Below are 22,977 nucleotides of genomic sequence, written 5' to 3' on the forward strand. Positions count from 1 at the left end.
CCCGGGGCCACCATTGGCTGTCGCTATGCGGTCCCCGCGGCCGCCCCCCGCCCGTCCCCGCCGCGGTGCGGGGCGCAGCCGGCGGCTCGGCGGCTCCATGGAGGCGGCGGCGGCAGCAACAGATGCGGCGCGGCCCGGCCGCCCGTAGCCGCTGCGGGGCCGCGCTGCGCGGGGGCCGCCGCCGCCCCTCCCCAGCGCCCGGCCGGCGCCATGGCCGCGGCCCGGAGGGCGGCCGGCGGCGAGGCGGGCACGGCGGGCACGGCGGGCACGGCGGGCGGCGGGCAGGCCATCGTCTGGCGCAACGTGGTGCTCATGGGGCTGCTGCACCTGGGCGCCGTCTACGCGCTGAGCCTGGTGCCGCGGGCGCACATCCTCACCCTGCTCTGGGGTGAGTGCCGGGGTGCGCTACAGGTGGGGCGGGGGCGGCCGGCGGCGGGAGCCCGGGCAGCGGGCGCCTCTCGGGTCCCCGCGTCCCTGCCCTGTTGGCCGGCGCGGTGGCTTTTGTTCCCAGCCCCCCGCCGGCCGCTCCCGGGATGCCATTGCCGGCGCCGCGCCGGGCCCTCGGTTGCTGTAGAAACGGGAGGCGCTCCCCCTCCGGCTACGTTTATCAGGGTTTTTTTTGGTTAAAAAAGCCCAGCCAAGCGCTGGTGTTTCTGTTTAAAGGTCTGAGGGAGGACGCGCTGGCCGCCCCTTTGCTGGTTTCTCCGTGTTACTTTCCGAACACCCACGGTTTTCTGCTCCGGTTGGGAGTAGAAAATCAGCTCCTCGTTTGTTTCTTGGGGAAGGTGGTAAGAAATTTTCGTTAGGGAAGATGTGAAAGTCGAGTGAGAGCTATAAGGTGCTGGCACAGACGCGATAAGCCGGGCTGTGCTTTCTGAGGGGAGATGGCTTGCAGCGCCTGTCCTGCTCGCCGTGAAAAGCCAAGGATTCGGTTTGGGGAAGAGAATATGAAACACAGCATCTTTTCTTCCATCCTACAGTGGTGAGGTCCTCTTTTCTCCACAGAAAAATGATGCCGGGAGAAAATGCTACACATAGAAGCACTGCAGTAGTGTGCAAGGCTTGTCAGGGTTTGTGAGACCAAATAGATGGTGAATGTCAGCATCACTGTTCAGCAGGCAGAACTGTATATTGATTCATATAAATCTCGGTGGCCAGGAAGGTAAAAACTTGAGTGCTGATGCAATTTCTTGGATAAATACCCTGCTTTGAGGTAAGTGGAGGACATAGCAGCCTGGGATTCTTTTATACAGAGCAGAGAAGGGTGTCTGCTGCAGGAGCTTACAGGCATGGAATTTGACTTATTAAGCTGCCATCATTACTGTCGAGGTGACTCTTCAGAACCCCAGCTAAATGCTTTAGAAGTCAGGCTTATTCCTTCTCTATGGAGAAGTCACAAATCTCTTTTTCACAGGTTCAGCTTTTGATATTCAGTCTTAATCTCCCTGAAATTGCTACCATTGCTGCTTGCAGTTGGAAAATTAATCTTTCCGTCAATTGCTGTCCTCAGTTTCTGGGTCCCTGGAGGGCACCTGCATTTGACTGGCAGCCTGGTTTGCACAATCCCCCCCGGCTTGCTCATGACCAGAAGAGGTTTGTGGGGTGGTTGTGTTTTGCACAGTTTCCTTCTGTAAGCACTGCTCCTCTCGCCTCCCTATTCCCGGTTGTGTTCAGGCTGATTTCATAGTTTATCTTGGCCACAGCTGGGCGATCAGGGAGACCAGGAGAGCCTGTGGGAGCTGTGTGGCTGGAATGCACAGCCTGTGGTCTGCTTTCAACCCTTCTAGGTCCTGTTGTGTGCAGGCAGGTGGGCTTTCTTTTTCTGTTTTGCCTTTCCAAGAAGACAATTTGAAATCATCTCTGATTTCACTGTGCTTAATTACAAAAATCCCTGAGGCTGGAGGCAAAGGATGGAATTACCAATTCAGCCTTCCATCCTCCGAGGTATTTTTTTCCTGGTGGAGATTAAACAGACACTACATAATAAACAGTTCTCAGCGACTTTGCAGCTTAATGCCTTTCCTTCTGAAAGCGAGAGCCTTCATTTCTTGACATAATTATTTTTAACAGCCACCCTAGAGCAGACCACAGAGTTTTTACGGGAGTTTGGTGGGTGGTTTTTACAGGGGCTCCACAGCAGGGAGTGAGAGCGCTGGCTCCAGCTGTCCTGGACACTGCGTGCCTCTCTCACATCTGGCTGCTGCCAGCTCTGCTCCCCTCAGAGGTGCTGAGCAGTGTGAAAATACACACTCTCCTGCAGAATATGTCAGACAAATTAGCTTGCTGTCACACTGTGACCTGTTTGTGAGATCCCTCTGAGCGACTCAGGGTAGATCAAAAAGGGTGGCTCTTGCTCAAGTTGACAAACCCACCTCGCTTCAGTGTGGAAGGAGCCAACCGGTGAAGTTGTGTTGGGAGGAATAGGTGTCAACCAGACGTGTCCCTCCCCCTCCCCAGTTCTCCACATCTCCTTCCCTGTGCAGATCAGCTGTGAGACTGCCTTTCTGTGGGCGCTGGCTGCCAGCCAGCCTTCGGAGCCGGGCTGGCACGCTGGCAAACTTGGATGGTGGGTATGAGAGTAGTGTCAGGTAGTGCAGGGATGTGTGTACGCTCAAGGGTGCAGATGGAGAAGCTGCAGCCTTCCATGCATCCCTCTGTGGTTTTCTTTCTCTTCCCAAGCTTTCCTGGCACTCAGTGATCCTGTGCAAACCCTTGCTGTGTGTTCCCCACCACTGCTCCCCCATGGGTAAGCTGCAGGAACAAGTGTGCTGGGAGTGGGATGCCAGTGCTGACTGTGACCTCCGTGGTGTCTGGCAGGAAGCCACAGCTTCCCATGACTCACCACTGCCTGCTTGGCTTTTTGCTTCTCCTCCCCCAAGATATACACCTCTCATTGTGTTCTCCCTTGAGGGAGGCCAGGTACAATCCCTCCCTCTGTTCGGGGCTTGCTTTCCTCCTTCCCTTCCCACCCCCGGAGGCAGCTGATGCAGCAGCGATTGCAAAGTGGAGCTGAAATGCCACTGTGCCACCTAGAAAACAGCTGCTCATGCCAAGCTGCCTGCTCGGCAGGGCTCATTTCCATTGGTAATTTATTGACATTTGTCCAGCTGTACATAATAGACAATGGGAAAGCGCTGCCAAGGAAGGCTCAGCTGGTTGTTTACTCAGGATTATCTGTGCTCCTCTGTTCCCGCTGCCTCCCGCACCAGCACCTCGAGGCCCGTGCTGCAGCTTCCCACACCCCACGTGGAGCTAGGGCTGCACGAGGGATCCCAAACAGCACTCTGGGTGCTGCAGAACCAGGGATGTGGATTGCTGCAGAACCGGGAATTGGGTTATCTTTCAAGGGATGTACACAGATAAGCTGGTTGAAACATAGGCTTTCAGGGCCATCCCAGTGTCTCTGTGGAATTTGATTTCAGTCCAAGCTGAACAAAAACAATGAAATTACTCATGTCAAAATTTTCCATGAGCTGGGAGCTGCCTTGACCCGAGAGGCAGCAGATGGTGTGTGCGAGGCACTGCGCAGCCCCGGGCTGTACCGTGGGACAGCCATGGAACCTGCTGAGTGGATGTGGAATGTCCCCTGCTGCGGCAGCCCGGGCTCCCTGGGAGCTCCCTTGCCTTGCTCTTTGCCAGCCTGACTTGTGGTTTGGTGCGGGGGTGAGTGGAGAGGACCCTGCTGCCTTCCCCGTGGTGCTCAGTACCACAGGGGTTTGGAGGGGAGGCATCCCCATCCTCCCAGGAGGAACCAAGCAGCTCGCTGCTGGTGGGGCTGGCTGGCCAAGCATGCAGATTTTCCAGGAAGGAACTTGTGCAAAGAGGTGCTGGTGGCCAGCTGGGGCTGTGGCGCACTGATGTCCTCTTTTGGGCTGGACATGGTGCACCACCTTCCAGAGGTCACCCACGACAGAAACATGCCATTGAATTATGCTTCTTATCCAGAAACCTCCTTGCTCCAGCCAGGTCCACCCTGTGGCATTCTCAGTGAGTTTTACCTGTTTGATTTAGGAAAGCAAACTAAAAAACTCTGAAATCCTTGTACAGAGGGAAGTACAGCATGTTTCACTTCAGGGCCCTGTGCTAACAGCTGCTCACAGTTTCTTTTGGTGGGCTCATGATAATTTCTTAAAGACTCCATCTGGGGGATCACGTGATTGTCTTGGATTTTGTTTGGAAAAAAGGTACTTTTTTTTCTAGTCTTCTTCCTCATGATCAGAGGACTTGTGAGGAAGCACTTGAAGTAGCCAGATTAATTTTAAGAAATAGAGCTGCTGCAGAAGAGTTTAAGCTGTTTACCTGCTTTAAAACCTTTCTTTTCAGGCTGCTGAAACAACTTTAAAAACCTGCACAAGCATGGCCACCCAGAAATCCCAAATCATCTGTCTGTGTTTGGCAGAGCTGCATGAGGGAGGAGTGGATGTCCCACGCTACCGTGCCTTGCTGGGCTTGGCAAGGAGGATGGCCTTGCTCTAACAGTGCTCAAATGGGAAGGGAGGCTTGCTGCTGTTGTTTCAGCAGCGTTTAGGAGATGTTTTAGGCTCCTGAGAGCTCCAGATTGTTACTGTTTAGCCATGGTTGGCCCTTTGCCGTGCTTATCCTCAGCTTTCCCCCGTGCTGTCTGTCTGTCTGGGAGCGCAGACAGAGCAGCGGTGCTGCCCAGCTGCACCCTGCTGAGATGCAGGCTGCTCCCAGGCAAGAGTCTGGACCCTGCCTAAGATCTCTGAATCTTGCCTAGGATCCCTAGATCCTGCTTGGGATCCCTAGACCCTGCCTGGGATGCCTGGATCCCTTCAATAAAAGAGATTAAAGCAATTTTGGCCTTAGCACTTCGGGTTACTGCCTCTTTCTCAGGCTGCTGATAGGCAGCACGCCTCTGTAACGAGGCACAGGTTGCTGTTGTGCACTGCAGATGCCAAGTTTTATTGGTCTTGTTTGGTTCCAGAGTCTTGGATATTCTTGAGTGCCACCTGCTGGCTTTCTGGTTATTAACTTGCTTAGTTCCAAACCATTCCTATGCACGGCCAGACAGCTGTAAATAAAAAAATCCTAGCCCCAGGGGAGCTCCCCTTGGTACCTCTGTGGATGAAGGAGAGTGGAAATGCTGTCTCTGTTTCACACCCAGTGAAATGGATACATTTGATGGAAACTTCTCTGTCACTCCTGCTGCCACTCTGGAGAGTGCTTATGCTGCCCTGTGGCCTGGACAGTGGTTGTGCTCAGCTGATTTCTGTAGGTGACATTTTGGGTCAGAAATAGGGAACAAATGCATTTATCTTGGATACTTGGTGGGAAGGGCTTAATGAACAGAAGGACTTTTTTTCACCTTAATCCCCATGGTGATCTCCTGTTTGCTGGCTCCCAGAACAGTCCCAGCCATGAGCAGAGAGCAGAGCAGAGAGCTCTGGGAGGTTTCTGTGGAATACAGGAGGCTGGCCTTGTGGTCCATCAGCCCCCAGCTCCACCATGCTTTCAGCCGTTCAAGACAGGAGCTGGTCCACTAGATAATGAGTGGAGAGGAGGGCAAGCATCCAAATGTTAATTGCATCTCTGAGGTGCCCACCTGCCCAGGGGAATAGCCCTCCTTGTCTCCAGAGAGGTTTTGGACTGGCTTTTCCTCCCCTGGCCCATTTGAAAGCATAGTTATACAGCTGTCACTCTGAATAGCCAAATTCTTGGCTTCTTTCTCCCTCCTGGCATCAAGAGCTGAACTCCCATCATCTCTGAGAAGAACAAAGTCTTCTCTCACTGTTTCTCTCCTTGAAAATGGCATGAGCCCGAGATCTGGGGGTGGCTGTAACATTTCTGGGAATGGACTGAGCTCTGTCTCCCTGATAAAACTGGAACATGCCCTCACATGGTGCACAGATAGAATAGCATAACAGAATCACTTGGGTTGGAAAAGACCTCTGAGATCATCAAAACCAGCCACTAGCCTACACTGCCAAGTCCACAACTAAACTGTGTCCCTAAGTACCATAGCTGTGCATCTTTTGAATCCACCCAGGGATGGAGACTCCACCACTTCCCTGGGCAGCCTGTTCATGGAATAGGTACGGATGGATACAGTGACAGAGTGTCCCTGGGTCTGTTCCAGAATTCTGCTCTGAAATGATCTCCTATTGAGGACACTCCTGCCTGTTGGATGTTTTCCCTTCCCCAATGTTCACTCCTCTCTTGTTTAACTGTTGCTGGAGGTGGTTCCTTAAGGCCTTGTCTGTCCCAGTGTTCAGCTGTAAGTATGTGTTTTGTTCCTTATCCTGATTTCTTCCCCAGTGCATTGGTGGTGCTCCTGTGTTGTTTCTCTCTGTCCTGTGTGCTTCATGTCACCTGGTCACTGTGAGCCCAGGAATAGGGAAAAAATGCCATGTGTGTGCTGAGCCCTGGGTGTGTGTGATGGTCCTTTGGTCTTGTTGCTTCCAGGAGTGGGTTCAAGGCACTCCTGAGGAGTTCCTGCAGTGGGGGTGGATGAGTGAGCAATAAAACTGTGTGTGCTTGATATTGGGATGTTCACCCAGCACAAAGCACTGCTGGGCTGCTCTGACCAGCCAAGCCACAAGAACCTCCCTTTGATCTGTGTGATGAGGACAGAGATGACAGCTGGATCCAGCCAAGATAGAAATCCCTGTCTGAATTTGGCATGATTGTTGGCATTTGGGCTGCCCCCTGATATTGTGGGCTTGGGAGGGGCATCCCTGTGAAGCAGCCCCTTGAAGGGAAGGTTTGTTGGCACCCCAGAGCTGGCTGTGGCAAACACACAAAAGCCCAGCCAAAGGCCACAAAAGCATGAAGTGCCTTCTTTAGCCATGGGCCTCCAGTCCCTGAGCTGGTGCAGGCAGCTCTGGGAGTCATCAGGGATTTCTGGCTCTAGCTTTTTATCTTTGGTTACGTGTGCAGGTGGGGATGGCAGAATACAGCCTCTGAGGAGTTTCAGTGGATCAGTCAGGATGGACTTCTCAGCAAGAGAAGTCTCAAGGGGCTTACTGCACTGAATTTAGTGTGGCTCCTCATCTCTGCCACTCCACCTACCCTCCCTGCAGTCACAGCTGCACTTGTAACTAACACTGATGTTACCATGTAAGCCAAGCAATTTCTTGTAGTCAGATTTTATTTTTACAATGTAAGCTAACAATAAAATGTGCTGCCCCACTGGAGAGTGAAACATTAACAATTACTGTGCTAAGTAAAGCAAAGCTGATGTGAAACAGAGGGGAAGGCTGTTTGTGGTGCTGGCATGGGGAATCGTGTGCCTGCCATCCCTCTTGGTCCTCAACAGCAGGAGATTTCTGGAGGATCTTTCTCAAGACATTTTTGGACAGTGGTGTCTCAGATGATGTTCTGAGATCTAGAGCTCACTGGAGGAGCAGAGCTGGGCTGGGGCAGGGCTGTTTGTGCTGAAGGGACACAGTGAGGAGTCACTGGGGCAGTGTGGGGAGCAATCATCTGGTGAGTGCCCCCGGGGAGCATCATCCTGCCCACACAGGTCTGTTCCTCTGCCTGGCACCATCCTCCAACCTGAGAGCTCTGGCTAACTGACCTGTTGGGTGCAGGGGGCTTGTGCCTTCTGATTTTAATGAGGTTTAGCCCTTGCAGCCCAGCTCTGAGGCCACAACTGCCAGCAGAGAAAGTTGGAAGAGGCCATTTTTTTGCAACAGGTTTTGCTCTGAGCTCTGATCTGGTTTTGGAAGGGGGAGGAAAGGTACAGCAGCTGATAGCATACAAGTGGAGCAGACACAAAACAACTAGGCAAGGTGCAGTGAGACAGAAGGAAATATCATCTGGACTGTGAAGTCCTGAAAAGTCAAACCCTGAGATCTCTGCTTTGGTGGTCATGGGGAGGGCACTGGGTCAGAGCAGGGCATTTCCCTGTCATGTACCTGGTTCTGCACAGGGTAAGCTTTGCCTTTGGACAGGGATGTTAAGCAATTACATGATAATAACTAAACCTTCTTCCTCAAGGCAGAGCTGCCTGCTGAACGCAAGGCTCTGGGGTGCTGTGCTAATGGCTTAACCATGCTATTTTTTTACTCTGTCCCTGAAAAAAAGAGGTAGAATTGGCATTTATTCTGTCTTGGCATTTATAGAGCACTTAAACCCCACCAGAGCCCGAGTCAGTGTGCGGATTGAGGACAGCAGTGAGGTCACTAAGAGAGCAGTGAAATCTGCCCGTGGTTTTGTGATGACGCAGGGCCCAGCTGAGCTGAGACAGGCTACACATAGGCATCAAAAATTTCAGAGAAGCCAAAGCATCTTCCAGCTTTCTCTTTTGATCTAAAAATAAATGCAAGCTGTTCGACATCTTAAGGCAATCTTCAGCTGCTGGTGAGTTCAGGGAATCTGTATTTCCTTCCTAGGGGAGTTCTAGCATTGGTTGGAATACTCACTGTCAGCCACGATTTCCATTGCTCTATTGGCTTTATTTATGTCACATTGGCTGCAGCTGTCAATATGAACATTTCTGCTATTCCAACTGGAATAAAGTCTTTTGTATACTCAGCCAAAAGTGCTGGCTCTGGGGAATGTTCCTGAAAATGCACACGCAGGCATGTGCATCCAGGCAGAGGCAGCCTGGATTTCATGAGCTGGTGGTGGCAGGGCCAAGGGGATGTGATAGATGGCTTCTCCTGGAGCTCCACCACAGTACAGAGGGGCAGGAGCAGGGCATCATCAGAAATCATCTTCTCTTCAGCTCTGAAACTCTGCTTCCCCTTTGCCTTTGATGTGCTTCCTCTTATCTCTGTCTCTCTTGGCTCAATTTAGAGTAGCTCAGAGGATGTGTAGATCTAATTTTAGATGAAACTTTCTGGCCTGGGATTTTGCATGTTTGCTCTCCACAGGGAAGCACGGCTCCCCGTGAGAGCTGGCTTGACCCGAATGGTGGGTGGCCCAGGGAATTGGTGCTGCTGCACGCCAGTGCTTTTTAATTCTCATTTGCTCACTTGAATCCAGCCCAAGGAGCTTTGGATGCCAGCCTTTGATAGTTAGCAGGGCTCAGTGAGCAGAGGGTTGGCTAGCAGAGCAGTGTTTCCTTCCCAGAGACCCCAGGGCCAGAGCACTAATTCAACATTGCTTCTTGGCAGCAATTCAGGGACTACAGTGAAAATTTCTTCCTCCTTAATAAATGTTGTTCCAGGTCAGGAAATAAGGCTTTTTTTTAGTAGGATGCTGCAAGTTAAATGATATGTTACTGCTGCCTGGTGTCTCTTTGCTGTGGAGGAAGAGATCTCCAAGGTTTCCCTGGATTTTCACATACAGATCTGTACTGGGGTCTTGATATCTAATCTACATCTAAGAATGCTGCATGGTGACCCTGGCCCTCCCACTGGTGCAGTGTGTGACATCAACCAGCATTTTTAACTGAGGTGTTTGGAAAGACTGCCGCCCTGATTTGGGGTAGGAAAACTTTCCATTCTGAGGTCAGACATGGCATTTTAAGAAAGTGTATCCCCAAACTTGACATTATCTAATGAAAACATAAAAGACCATACGAGACACCACAAAATTGTCAGCTGCATTTGTGGTCTGAGCCCTGATGTTGAATCAGAAGAGAGTCTTCTACCTCTGTGTGTGTAGTGAAGTGGAGGATCTCTTAGGAGTTCAGAAGAGACCAGGCATGGTATAGCTGCGGAAATGGGTGGCAGTGCTGCCCTGAATTTCAGAGGGAATGAAGTTAGGCATCACTCAGCACTACTGGAAGTACTTTCCCTGGTTTGGTGATATTAGTCCTAAATCTGCCACTGAAAAACAGCAAAACCCAAGTGAGGAGGAGAAGGCACACACAGGATATACAAATGTAATTTAATTTTTAGAAAGGAAAAAAATCACCACTGGAATTTACCAGGAGTGTTACATATTTATGGCAGTCAGTCAGTTTTGCATGTTTGTGCTTGAGCAACTTGGTGTTGTATGTCTCATGCAGTTCTTGCAGCATAATGGAAGATTTTGAGTTTGACTCATTTGGTTAGTAAAATTCCCTAACAAGCAATTTTTATCTGATTGAATAAGCACAGGTGGATGCTAGCGTGGAAACAGACAAAAGTTTCATGTCCATTCCTGTAATTTTTAATCCTCAAATAGTTTTTTATTGTGCAAGTGAGTCAAGTTGTGTTATCCTTTTACATGCAGGAGAGAAAAATGGCCTGTGCTAAGATGAAAATTTCTCAGCATCTTGCTTGAGACTTTGCTGGCTAATGTGGAGAGAGAATTTCCACCAAATAGTGTCATGTCACTAGATGTCTTCATCATGAACTGCATTTTAAGGTCAGCTGTCTCCAGCTGCCCTCTTGTTGAAGAGGTAACAGATGTCTACAGGTGAAGCACAGGCCTTGCATTTGTTAATTTGAATTCCCCAAGCAAAAGATGTGCTTCCTTTACCATTAGTGTGATTAGAATTCACATCTGAGGAAATTACTCCTTCCTGTATCCATGGGTTCTTGCCTGCTGATCCTTGAACTGCTGGACACAGAGTGTGTTTGTAAAAAAGCTTTTTCTGAATGTAACTTCAGGCTGGGCCTGGGAATTTGTCAGACCTTCTAAGCTAACCAGTGTTAGGAGTGTCCCACCCAGCAGTGGGACCTCCATCAGAGCAGAGTGCTGTGTGCTTCTGAAGCTGTCCCCAAAAAGATGGCAGTAGAAGAGCAGAGGTTTTCCAAAATAGCAACTGGAGGGTGCAGACACCGCTGAAGGAGCAGCTCCCTGAGCACGTACAAAATAATGCTGTGGGTTGGTTCTGAGCAGGCCTTTGCATCAGGGGGTTGGCAGCAGCCAGCACAGGAGTGAATGGGGCTGAATATCTGACATGAATTCTGCTTTTATATCAGAACAAGACATAAAAGCAAGGCCCTGACCCTTGGTGGCTATCCTGACCCAAAGTCTTGTCACCCTCCTGGTCAGAGCAAGAGTGATAACAATTCTGGGACAGCCTCCAGTAATTACTTGCCTTGGTAATTACTTTTCATGTACTCTCTGTGCAAAATGTCACATCTTGAAGTCCACACCACTTGAAGTGTGCAGGCAGTGCTAGTGCAACAATAGCTGGCCTGTGTTGTTTTCTTTTTTTTTTTTCTTTTAAATTAATTTTTTAATTCTTCTACTCAGTCTCCTCTGCATAGCAACTCCCTTTACCCCTGTCAGAAGAACATATGTGGCTAGGTGAGCCACTACTCTGATCTCACAGGGCCTGCCATCTCTCTTGTTTGAAGGGATGAGCACTTTCTCCCACATGTTTTTCCCCATTGTTGGTACTGGAGAGGCTGGGAATTTCTTCCCTGCTTGCTGGCATTGATGTAATACGACCTAGTCCTGGCTGATGTAAGATGTGTCATCACTTGACTTAAAACCAAATCTGCTCCAGGACCAGAAAAAAGTTTCTTACATGCTGTGACATGCAAAGCAGCTCAAAGCTTCACAGAAGTTGCCCACTCCCAAAGTGTGTTCCGAAAGTAGGGCTGTGGTGGCTCTGTGTTTGGAACACCTCAGAGAGAGCAAACTGTGAGGATGGTGGCTCTGCAGGCATGTGCCAGGCTCAGAGAACAACCTTGCTGTGGTTGTTCAAGTCCCTCTGAAGGAACTGGGAGCCACATGGGAGAGAGATGCCTGCAGTGAGTCTGTCAAGAGCTGATCCCTTCCCTGCTCCAGCCCTCCTGTCCCTGCCATCCATGCACAGAGATCAGAGCCACTGGTGTGAGCTGGTGCCAGGCTCCGTGTGCTGCCACCCCATGGGAACAGCTATGTGACATTATTCTGTGTTTTAAAGATGGTTTGTGTGTTGACAGTAGTGCTATTGTGAAGGTGCAGTTCATTTTGTTTCACTGCTCCTGTTTTCCTGTCTGAGGTATGGTCCCTCTGAGATTACTGTGATTTGCTCCATCCAACTGGGTTATGTTTGACATTGGTAACGTGTGGATAGTTGCTATCCCTCAGTGTCTCCTGTGGGATAGCACATCTTCATCTGTGCTGAACAAGGATGGCCAGTCATCCCCTTGCTTTCAGGAATAAGAATTATCTGTTCAGATATGCAGAGTGAACCCAGTGTTTGCTGAGCATCTTCTTTTGGTTGATTTTGGTTTTTTTAATAACGAGATAAAAGTCAAAATCAATCTCTAATGTGCTGGATTCACCAACAATAAATACATATCTTTCTAGTGTGGTTTCAGGTTTCAGAAACAGAAGAAATTCTAATTCTGATATTTAGCATAAAACAGAATTGAAATTTTCAGGGGGTGAGATCTGCTCCAATTTAAGCAACCACTAAGATGGTTACTGGGCTTAGTAAAGCTTTTCTGGAAATCCAGACATGGGCATAATGAGTTGTTCTGAAACAGGTGGCTCAAATGTTTGATGTTGTTGATTTGCCATCCATTTTTAAATTATTTACCTGGTGTGGTTTTCATTGCTTCTGTCTGACAGTGAGATGATACCTCTGTGCCTGCTGTTCAAAATCATACTGGTGTCATGCTGCCTTATCATACGGCCCACTGGGAATATTTTATGAACTGTTGGGAGATCTTCCTTTTGGGCTTCTGCTTCTCCAAGCTTCTCATCCTCATCAAAGATCTCTGTCTCCAATTACTGCCCCCCAACCACATTACTTTGCTTTGTCTTTACTTTGAGCCCTTCTTTCCCTCTTCCTGCATGGATCCTTCCTGTGTTTTTTTAGCTCCCTCACTGCTGCTCCAAATATAGCATCATCCACTGTTGTAATTAGCATGCTGTTTGCCTTTGTTTCAGGTCATTAATAAGAATGTTGAATAAAAATCTTCTGCCTATTGATTCTGGCAAGTTCCCATAAATAGCATCTGTGCACGGGCACAGTGTATTGGAAGCCTAGCAACCCAACAGCTCCCTGCCTGCACGGTACTTTAACCTCATGTGTCGTGTCTCTCTTGCATCCTCTCCCTGTCCCCATGCTCTGGGTCTCTCTTTTGTCCTTCTGCACAGGTTTACCTGCTGTTTTCTCTTCCCTCTCTTCCTCCTTGTTCCCTCTTTTAAGTGGTTCTCCCTCTGCTCCAGTTCTGAATTGTTTTGCTTATGCTGTGCTCTGTCGAGTGAGCTGATCAGAAATGCTCCTGTCTAGACCTTAGCAGAACGTGCAGAGGACACATCTTGCTATTTTACAAATTTCCTGTTTGTACATTAGGTGTCCCACTAAATGAAAACGAAATATAGCATTAATTGTTTGAATTCCAGGTTGTTAATTGGTACTTTTCTTGTGGCTTTATTTTTTTCCCTTTTTTTCTGCCATAAATATTATTTACTCTTTATTACTTGGGAAACCCGTTTAGCTACATTTCTGAGAGGGTGTTTTCAGTTGCAGTCCTTCTGTGCTTCACTGGCATGTTCACCCCCTACACACACTCCTATCTCCAAAAATGGGACAGGTAAGCAAGCAGTATCTTCTCATACAGGTACTGTAGCTGTGCATCATTAATATATAATCAAATGGTTGGTAGTCTGATTTTTGGTTTGAGATCCTAATTTATTCTGCAAAGGAGAGCTTGAGACCTGTTCCTTACATGGCAAATATTTGTCATCTTGGCTATTTATACATTGGGAATTAGTGGTAAAATATTATTTTTGGGCACTTTAATTGCTGTAAGAATCACAAAACTTGCTATCACCAAGCAGTGCATTTGTCTGACAGGATTTTTTTCTGCTCTGACACTGAACCTCCTGAGTAATTTTGTTTGTTTGTTTCTGGGGATGTTTCAGCCCTCGGGATTTATATTGGGAAGATTCCTGCTCTTGTGATTCCTCCTCTGCAAAGCCAAAAAATAGGCATGGTGCGTGGGTATGAGCCCCGGCTGTTTCCTTGATCACTTGAGCACTGCAGGAGTGGGCTGGGGCTGGCAAGTCCCTGGGGGGCTGGAAAGGGCCAGAGAGGCTTGTCCCTGATTGTGTTCAGTGCAGATATTCCATATGGTCTGTTAGCTACCACACAGCCTCCTTCTTACACAGGACAGAGAAGGGAGGTGAAATCAACCCTAATGTCACATCTCTCACTTTACCTTACCTTTACTTTTACCTTAATTTATCTTTCACTCTTAAACAATCATTCATGATTAAGATGGATGGGTGCCTTTGAGAGGCACTTGGTCAATTAAATGATTTGTTGCTTTGAAGTGGGAGAAAAGCCCCCTTGTACTTTAAGGGAAGCAAAGAAACTGCTGAAGATGGGAGATTTCAGCCCATGACTAGCAGGAGGTTAACCAGTCATAAAGCCCACAGAAAATATGTTCTTGTAATGATTCAGGACTCTAACCTCAATATTTTTATGTTAGCTGGATAATGTCAGTATTCTGTGTGTCACAGATCTGTTCCTACAATTTGAGTGATTTGGAAGGCTTTATTTAGTGATGTTTCTGCACAGCTCAACATCACACACAGCAAATGGGAGGATAGGTTTTCCCTAATTTCATAGAAGTCCAAATCCTTACTCTAACAAGGCATATGCAAGAACTGGAACTCTGATGTGGAGATTGGAGTGTGAGGAGTTGTGATGCCAGCATTTTTACTGATCTTAGAGTAATGTGTAAATTCAGCAGTGTCTATAGGTAATGTGCAGAGAGAATGCATGATTTTAGTTCATTCCTGTAGCTCTTTTCAGGTAAGTAGAAATTTTAATTTCATTACAGACTTCAATGGACTCAGCATAACTGCACAAATGAGCCTTTTCTGGGAGTACCATGAGCACTCAGCCTGCTGAAAATCAGAATTGTCTCTACAGTGATGGCACCCAAAGCAGGTTTTAGAGAGGCATCATCTTTACTGGGACTCCAGTAAAGATCTTTCTGAAGTCATTCTGACTCCAGTTGTCTGCTACATCTTGTGAGAAAGGCTTTGGTTTGCTGTACAGGAGATGACAGGGATTTTGGCCATAGACATAATGGCAAGCAGTTTGGGTAAATATGTTTTTGATGGATCCACCAGCAGAGTGGAAAAAGTCCATTTGCTTCTTCAGTCTGCAGGGGTGACAATCAACATGAAATATGGTTGCTGTTATTTTCCCAAATATCTTTCCATTCTATTTTCTCTCAGATGCTGCAATTTCAAGCACTGTGAGCTGGGAGTTCATAGAGGGACACAGTAGACACACACCTACATATACATTTGTTTTCTTTTTGCAAAGGAAAATGTTTTACATTACATACCAAAAAAACAGACTGTGAATTCCTGTCAAGCCACTGCCTGTCTAACAGGGTTCCCTCATGGACAGACTCTTGTCCAGACACAATACAAAACCCCTTTTTGGGGATCTCATTTTCCCTATTTGTTCTGGTAACTCTGCTTGGGTATTGGAAATAGTCTGTTTTAACCAAAACATGTCTGTGTGTGTAGGGTGGCAGGGAGCCCTGGCTAAACAACACATTGCTGCAGATGGTGTAAATCGATTTGAAATTGTCCTTTAATGTTTGAACTGCTTTTGTTTTAATTTTACACATGCAAAATAAGCCTGTCCTCTTCAGACAAAGAGTCTGTGAGGCAGAGGTGGGCTGAGAGCCTGACCTCCTGTCTGCCCAGCCTCGTCTCCTGAGCCACCCTGCAGGCATTGGCAGGCAGGGCAAGGAGCATCTTCACACCACAGAGAGCACAAGTAATGTCACTTGGCCCCGTGGCAGACCCTGTGTTTTGCCTTTGTGTCTTTCAGCGTATTTCTGTTTCCTGATGACGGCTCTGGGCGTGACAGCCGGCGCGCATCGCCTGTGGAGCCACCGCTCCTACAAAGCCAAGCTGCCTTTGAGGATCTTTCTGGCTGCAGCTAACTCCATGGCTTTCCAGGTGAGCTTGTGTTGTTTGTTCAGCTCTCTCTGCTGTGCAGGGATCCCCTCAGCTTAGAGACAGCAGAAGAAAGAAAAAAAAAAAAAAAAAACTGGCAGAAAGACTTTTATTTGCTGTAACACATGCTGCTGGCTCAGGGGATACAAAGCCACTCTCACCACCCACATAACAATGTGCACTAGGCAGACCAGGAGCAATAATTGCATAAGGACTAAGCTGAACGTGACCAAATCAGAGGCTCAGCACCCCAGCAGCTGATGCTCATGCCCCACACTTCACAGGACAACGTGGAGACTTTTATAAGGGCCAACTTGATGCAAATGTGTCTGTGTAACCAAGAGTCTGTTCAGCCAGGCAGTTGGAGACTGTGCCCAGAAAGGAGAGCAGGCACCCTTCCACATTCTTAATTTATCTCTGTTTTATGCAGCGTTTTTCACCAGCCAAATTCAAATACGTTTGTGAAGAAGTGTGTTACTAGCTCTGTACTTGCTGATAGGCAGTCCTAGACCACAGAAACACTTGTGTAACACCCAGCTGGTTGTAGGAGTTAGCCCTGAACCAGGATCTTCTCAGTGTGAATTTGGTTCCTCCTCTGGCTGGCAAGGATAGAGATAGGAACCTGCACTAAAATTAAACTTACCTGTACTAAAATTAAACTTATTGAGCTTGGCTGCCATAACCCCTTGTGGCACTGAGTGCCGTTTATGTCTTGTGCCCTAATTTTTCATCTTTTTCCTTTCAGTCTGGTTGGTTGACTTTTTGTTCATTTGTCTTGACAGAGAATGAAGAGAGTCCCTTTATCTACCTCTGTACTTGTCATTTATCATCTTTGGTTTTTTCTAAGATGGAAAGAATTAATTAGTTAGCCCCTCTACACATTACAAAGGGCACAATGCTTTTGCCTGAAAATGGAAATGTGTCCATTTTGACTACAGCCTTTCTTTATTCTGAACCCTTTTCCATCTGCTGCTTGGTTCCTTGGAGAGCTTCACAAGCCCTTTGCTCAATGTGTTAAACAACTGTTTGGAGTTTTGAGAGGCCCCTGGTACTGTCTCCCTGTTACACAGCCAATCTTATCTTTCACAAGTAATTTAAATGAATGTGCAGAGCTGTTTGCAGTGAGCCGGCACACAGGGATTTCATTGCATTCTGCTCCCCTGTTGCTATGGATTTCACTCTCAGCTGCATTGTACTCATCACTGCTTTTGTCTGAGGACACTGGGATTCTGAGGCAGGGAAGTACTTCAAAGTAGCTTCAAGCCACCTTTGTGCCCTTCATATCAGAAATAAGATGAAAGGCCAAATTACCCACTCTAAATCTGAAGCCAGCTCCTAATTACCATGACATCCACTGCTTGTAAAGGCTGTTTCCACCACCACAAACAGACAGTGAGTGATGAGTTTTCTGGTCCATCTCCTTCACGTTGGCTGTGGGAGAAAGAGGTAGCACTGGAGATGCATACAGCATCCCTGGATGCTAAATATGGAGGAAACATTCAGAGTTGTTGAAGGGCAGGGGAAGGAAACTGCTGTAGAGTTTTAGCTTGATGCTGCCTGGGCTGTGACATGCTGTACCTCCTCTGGAATACCATCAGATGCAGCCACTTTTGCTGTGTGGATGTTTTTTGTGATCAGCTCATCTTTCTTCTCTCCATCTAAAGTGAAGCTCTCATAACTTTGAAAGACTGTTCTTGCTGTCACTTGTCTGTTTCAGACGTAGGTAATACCTGCCTTATTGATCTCCCAGCATTTAAGTTCCAGCACCTCAGCTGGGCTGTGCTGGTGTCATCTCTGTGGCACAATCTGTGTTTGTGCTGGACACAGCAGGAGGGGTGGTGTGGAAATCTGTCAGCACAAGGAGACTGTCACACAGCCCAGGCCATTGGCACATTTCAGTCTGCAGCTTTATTAAGGGATCTGCTAATGAAACCTCGTGGCTGCATCACTGTCACAGCATGATGCTGTTGCTCTCTGCTTCAGAAGGGATTTTACCCCTGTGTTTACCCAAAACTTGATCAAAAGTGATGTGTTCTTGAAAAATGGTTGCTAATAATATGGTCAGAGTATTTACACATGCTGTGCTCCAGTTCGTGGTGTATTTATTGTCAACAGTTCTGGCCTCAGGCCTTTATTTCCTCTTAGCTTTTGTGGTTTTAATTAGATGCAGTTCAGTTGTTTCACAGCTTCCTAACCCTTTCATCTGGGGAATCATGTTGTTTTTTTTTCCAGCTCTGCAGGCATTTGCTGTGGCGTGAAAAGCCAAGTTAATTTCTCACATTATCATTGCTTTTCCTGGTTATCTGCTGTCCCACAAATGACTTTATCAAGTGCTCTTGTGACAAACTGATCAATAGTCTCACTTGAAAAATTATTTCTGGTTAAGAAAGAAGACCTTTTCTAAGTGTGCTTCTTGCATAACCCTGTTTTATTTTTAAGTTACTTAATGTTGGCATTTTCCAGTCATATGGATATTCCCACTGAAGCCACTTGAAGCAGTGTAGAGGTCTTCATTCCTTTTGATTTCTCTGTAGGAAGGTAGAGGTCTCACCTTGTTCTCGCTGAGGACTTGGGTGACTTCCTTTGCTTTTTTGCAGTTTAATTTGTTTTCTCATTTTTGCAGTGAGATAGTTCAGGTGCAGTACACTGGAGCACTGGCAAGGGGCTGCCTCCTTTGCTGCCTCCTCTCAGTGGCTTAGAAGCGTCAGTGCTGCAGAAAAATGTCCCCCTCATCCCCAGCCCACTCCCAGCATCACTGTGTACACTACATGGCAACAGGAAAGGGCTGAGCATAACTGAATGCAGTGGAGCTGAGATCTTTCTGGGGCTCTCACTCCTCACTTGTTCCTGGTGTGCTCTTGCAGACAGAGAGCATTTTTGCAAAGCTGAAATTGGACAAGAAGCCATTTGAGCTGGATCCTTTAGCTGCTCTTTACAGTTGTTCCAGAGTCCCCTCAGTGCTTTCTCTCAAACGTTGCTAGCTGGAAGAAAGAGCAGTGTTTATTTCTGCAATGCTTTCAGCACAGGGCCCTTGCCCCACAAAATATAGGTGCACACAGTTTCATTATCCTGTGCTTGCTGTGTCCTGTGGTGTACTCACTGCCCAGATGGGTGGTGTCCTGTTCTTAGTTCAGAGACACTGCAATCAGTTTGCTCAGTTCTACTGGGAGCAAAGCTGCTGTGGTTGGTGGTTGTGGGTGCTGTTCCTAAAAGTAACCCAGGCCTTTCCTTCCTTGGGTATTTCTGCTTCTGACTGTGCAGAGATGGAACTAGCAACCTCTGCTAAGAGCTCTCTGATTACAGTTCGCCCTTCTGTGGATCTGGGCATTAACTGACATTTCCACATTTTGGTGTTGAGTATCTAAATTCATAGATGAGTGTGTGGCCTGAGGTTTCCAAGTGCTGAGTGTGCTTACGATGCCCTGCACTAATAGCTCAGCACCACTGCAAAAGCCATCAGTTTGGTCCAGTGCATCCAGCCTGGGCATCCTGCAGAGCAAACTGGGAGGCTGAAAACCCTTTGGCTGAGTGAACTCAGAAAGTCTCTCTTTATGGATCCAAGTGTGAAATTGTGGTCCAGCCCTTCCTCCCTGCAGTCCACATGATTCCATTTACAGCCATAGGGCATTTCAGTGTTGTGTTGTTCACCACAGTGGTTGTAGTGATCCACAAGCTCTGTCCCATTTTCAGGGCTGTGTTTGTGCCTGGAGGGCACCAGCTGCAACCAGCTGAGAAAGAGGATGCCAGAGAGCCTCTGTACAGTAGTCCACTGAAAATAAATATACAAGGTTCCCCATAGCACAGTCTTAAAATAACAGTGTAAACATGTATGTACCCAGTCCCTGCAGCCCATTCTCAGACACCCAGGGCACACTGATGATGGTGACTCCCATAAGTTTTAGTCAACATGGTTTTCCATGTTGACTGACATGGTTTTAAAACATGGTTTTAGCATGGATGATGGTAACTCCCAACAAACTTTTTTGAGGAGCGTCAGAGAGGTGCTTGCTGCTGTTACCATGTGTGGGAGGACTGGAGGTCCTGGCAGTGCCTGGCCCCTCTCCTCTGACCCCACTGTAATTTTTGAGCAGAACGACATCTACGAGTGGAGCCGAGACCACCGCGTGCACCACAAGTACTCGGAGACGGACGCGGACCCGCACAACGCCCGCCGGGGGTTCTTCTTCTCCCACATCGGCTGGCTCTTCGTGCGCAAGCACCGCGACGTCATCGAGAAGGGCAGGAAACTGGATTTCACTGACCTGCTCGATGACCCTGTCGTCAGGTTCCAGAGAAAGTAAGTGCCAGCGCCGGGCCCTGCTGTGAGGTGGGCGTGGAGAGATCCTCCCGCCTGGCGGTCTGGCTGTGGCTCATTCCTTGTTTTTGTCTTTCCCTTCTCTTCCCTGAGATATTCCTGCCACCGTGACTGCAGGTGCTGGGATGCCTTTCCTCTGGCCCCACTGTTCCCATGTGGCTGACACTTGCTGACTGTCCTCTGTGGCACAAGCAGTGAGCCCTGTCCTTGAGCCTCTGCTTTCCCGAAAAGCCAGGGCTGGTTATGAAAACAGCTGTGGCAGAAGTTGCTCAGATCTTGGCCTTCTTTGATCACAGGAGCAAACTGTGCAATCACTAATTGCCTTAACACAGAAGTGCACATTTCACTCTGCAGAGTCATTTCTGGCACCCCTGGGCCAGTGCCGACCAAGTGCCACCTCTCCCAAGACTGCCATTCTATGCAGAATTAATTATCTGCACTGGGAATTAGCACAGTGCTAGCTCAGTTTGCTACACAGTCTGTGAGAGCTGGGAATTGAGCAACATCCTTTATGCTCTATGTGAGTTTTAGGCACAAGAAGACTTTCTGCTTGCAAGCATTTCATCTAGGCACTTTGGAAAACTGCTTAAGGCCATTTCTGTGTATTTTCTGAGTGAGGGGAGCAGTCAGTTAAGTCTAAAAATTAGAGTTTTTTCTGCTAGCATACAGATTTCTCTAAGGCAGAAAAATTACCCTTTTAATGGAAATCTTCCAGGACTGAGGAATATATTCCTCCATGTATGGTTGCTGTCACTGGTTCTTCAGTTGGCAGTGCCTTTTTGCAACAGCTTCCTTGCAGTTTGCTGCAGCTCCTCTTGGCTATTACCTTTTCCAACAACAGCATCCCACGAGAAGCAGGCTTTACTGCTTTGGTCATGCTGCAAAGGTTTTCTGGTGAAGAAGTGTGTTTTCTGCAGGAAAGTTGTCTTAGCAAATTCCTTTGCTGTGGATTTGGATTTAGGACTTAGTCCCTTACCCAGAATTTGGGTTTCTCCTTTCTACAGGGTTGCAGTGTTGGGGTTTTTTTGACAGCATGGAAAAAATAGCAGGCACTAAGAATCATAATAAATCACTAAGAATCATAATAAATCCTTCTTGTCAGGTTTTGTTTTAAGGCCAAATTGTTAGCTTTGCTGAATTTAGTGGTGCTGCTGAGTTGTGGATGAGGCACCACTCAGTCAGTTTAAAACCACATCACTTCAGCTGAAATCATAGCAGTGCTCCAGGCACGACTGACAGCAAAACCTGCTCTCTGTGAATCAGGGAGCAATAGTCCTGCAAGTGATGTGAGAGAGGAGCTCACAGGTGAAGTGTCTCCACGACAAAGTTTTTGTGTGGTGAAGGCAGGGGTGTTCCCCAGGCATGTGTTGAGGCATTGATTTCCCTGCACTCCAGGTGAGGAGGTTTCTCACTCCAAGGTAGATGTTTCAGTCAGAGGAAGACAATGTACTCTGATGCTTGTTCAGATGGGAGATTTCATGTCTTCATCAAAGACCTTGGTCTGGGCTGCTTCCATCTGGCAGGATATTTTTAATTGGTGCCTGATAAGCTGTTCTCATATTTTATTCTATATCCCCAGAGTGGTAGAAGCTTTGAACTTTGAAGGAGTTTTCTGGAGTGGAAAGTATTTTTCTCCTCCAGCTCTACTTAAATCCTGGCCTTGAACTGATGAGAGTCTGATACGGTCAGACTTCTGACCTTACCAGAAGTCAGTCAGATGAGTGGGAAATTACTTGTTATCTTTGGTGGAGCAAAGAAAGGGAACTTGTTTGCTTGGAGGACCTTAGCTCAGGTGAGTGAGAATTGTGAAAATTCTCTGTGTGTGAGAAAGCTGAGGAATGCCCTCTGCACCGTGGCTGGTGTTGCAGTAGAGCTGCAGATCTTCTTCTGGAGCCCAGGATGTGAGGCACAGCCTCCAAACAACAACAAAATACATCAAGCAAAGAACTTGCAAGGCAAGAGGTTGATTTATTTCACGCACAAAATGATCAAAACTAGCTCATGTGTTACAGATGAGAACTGTGTTCATGCAAACTTCTTTCCTTTCAAAAATACTGCTAATATTAGCATTTTTCCAGTCCTCTGTGGATCTTAATTGAAAGCTTTTGTCAAATAAAAATTACAGTTCTTCCTGTTCGAAAGACTTTCAGGGAATGCAGAGTTTTAATGACTGTGTAATAAATCCAAACTCTATTTTTCCTCATCCCTTCCAGAAAACTCAACAAAAGCAGAGGTCTGTTTTAAGCCTGTCATAGGGGGATGAACAAGACGGGTCTTACTTTGCATTCCTTTTCCCCTCATAACACCCGCAGGTATTACAAGAGCTCAGTTGTGCTGATGTGTTTCGTGATCCCCACCGTGGTGCCGTGGTACCTGTGGGGCGAGAGCCTGTGGAATGCCTACTTCCTGGCCTCCATCCTGCGCTACACCATCTCCCTGAACGTCACCTGGCTGGTCAACAGCGCCGCCCACATGTATGGCAACCGCCCCTACGACAAGAACATCAACCCCAGGCAGAACACCCTGGTCACCCTGGGAGCCATCGGTGAGTGCTAAAGCCCTGGGCACAGCTCTTCCAGCTCAGGGTGATGTCCCATCCTCCTTCACCCTGGTGGGGACTCGGTGCCTGCAGCTGGACACCGCTTGGAGCCAGGGTTTGGAGGAGGCCAGAGCTTCAGCATCCTGGAGGAAGGTGCCGGTGTTTTACTGATGGTGCCCATGCTGAAATAACACCGTGTGGTCTCTGGGAAGGGAGGTGTTATCACCCAGCAGCAAGCTCAGCTCAGCAGATAGTGCAGCAGAAGTGAGGGACCCCACTTCTGACTCAGTTGTGTCTCTCCCCTCTTGGAGCACTTCTGGTTTTCTTCCCTGAGCATAAGGCATGGGAC

At 47.9% G+C, this 22,977-nt stretch overlaps 1 protein-coding gene across 1 annotated transcript in view; it reads left to right on the plus strand.

Moving 5' to 3' along the window:
• The first annotated feature begins 71 nt into the window (after positions 1–71).
• The window catches only part of SCD5 (stearoyl-CoA desaturase 5), a 24,757-nt gene continuing 1,851 nt past the window's right edge, over positions 72–22,977 (plus strand). The window contains exons 1-4 of the mRNA XM_064416834.1: positions 72–388; positions 15,647–15,777; positions 19,866–20,071; positions 22,402–22,634. Coding sequence (XP_064272904.1) covers positions 211–388; positions 15,647–15,777; positions 19,866–20,071; positions 22,402–22,634 — 748 coding nt within the window. The 5' untranslated portion in view covers positions 72–210. The remainder of the gene's footprint in view (positions 389–15,646; positions 15,778–19,865; positions 20,072–22,401; positions 22,635–22,977) is intronic.

The sequence above is a fragment of the Passer domesticus genome, chromosome 4, assembly GCF_036417665.1.
Source record: "Passer domesticus isolate bPasDom1 chromosome 4, bPasDom1.hap1, whole genome shotgun sequence".
NCBI lineage: Eukaryota > Metazoa > Chordata > Aves > Passeriformes > Passeridae > Passer > Passer domesticus.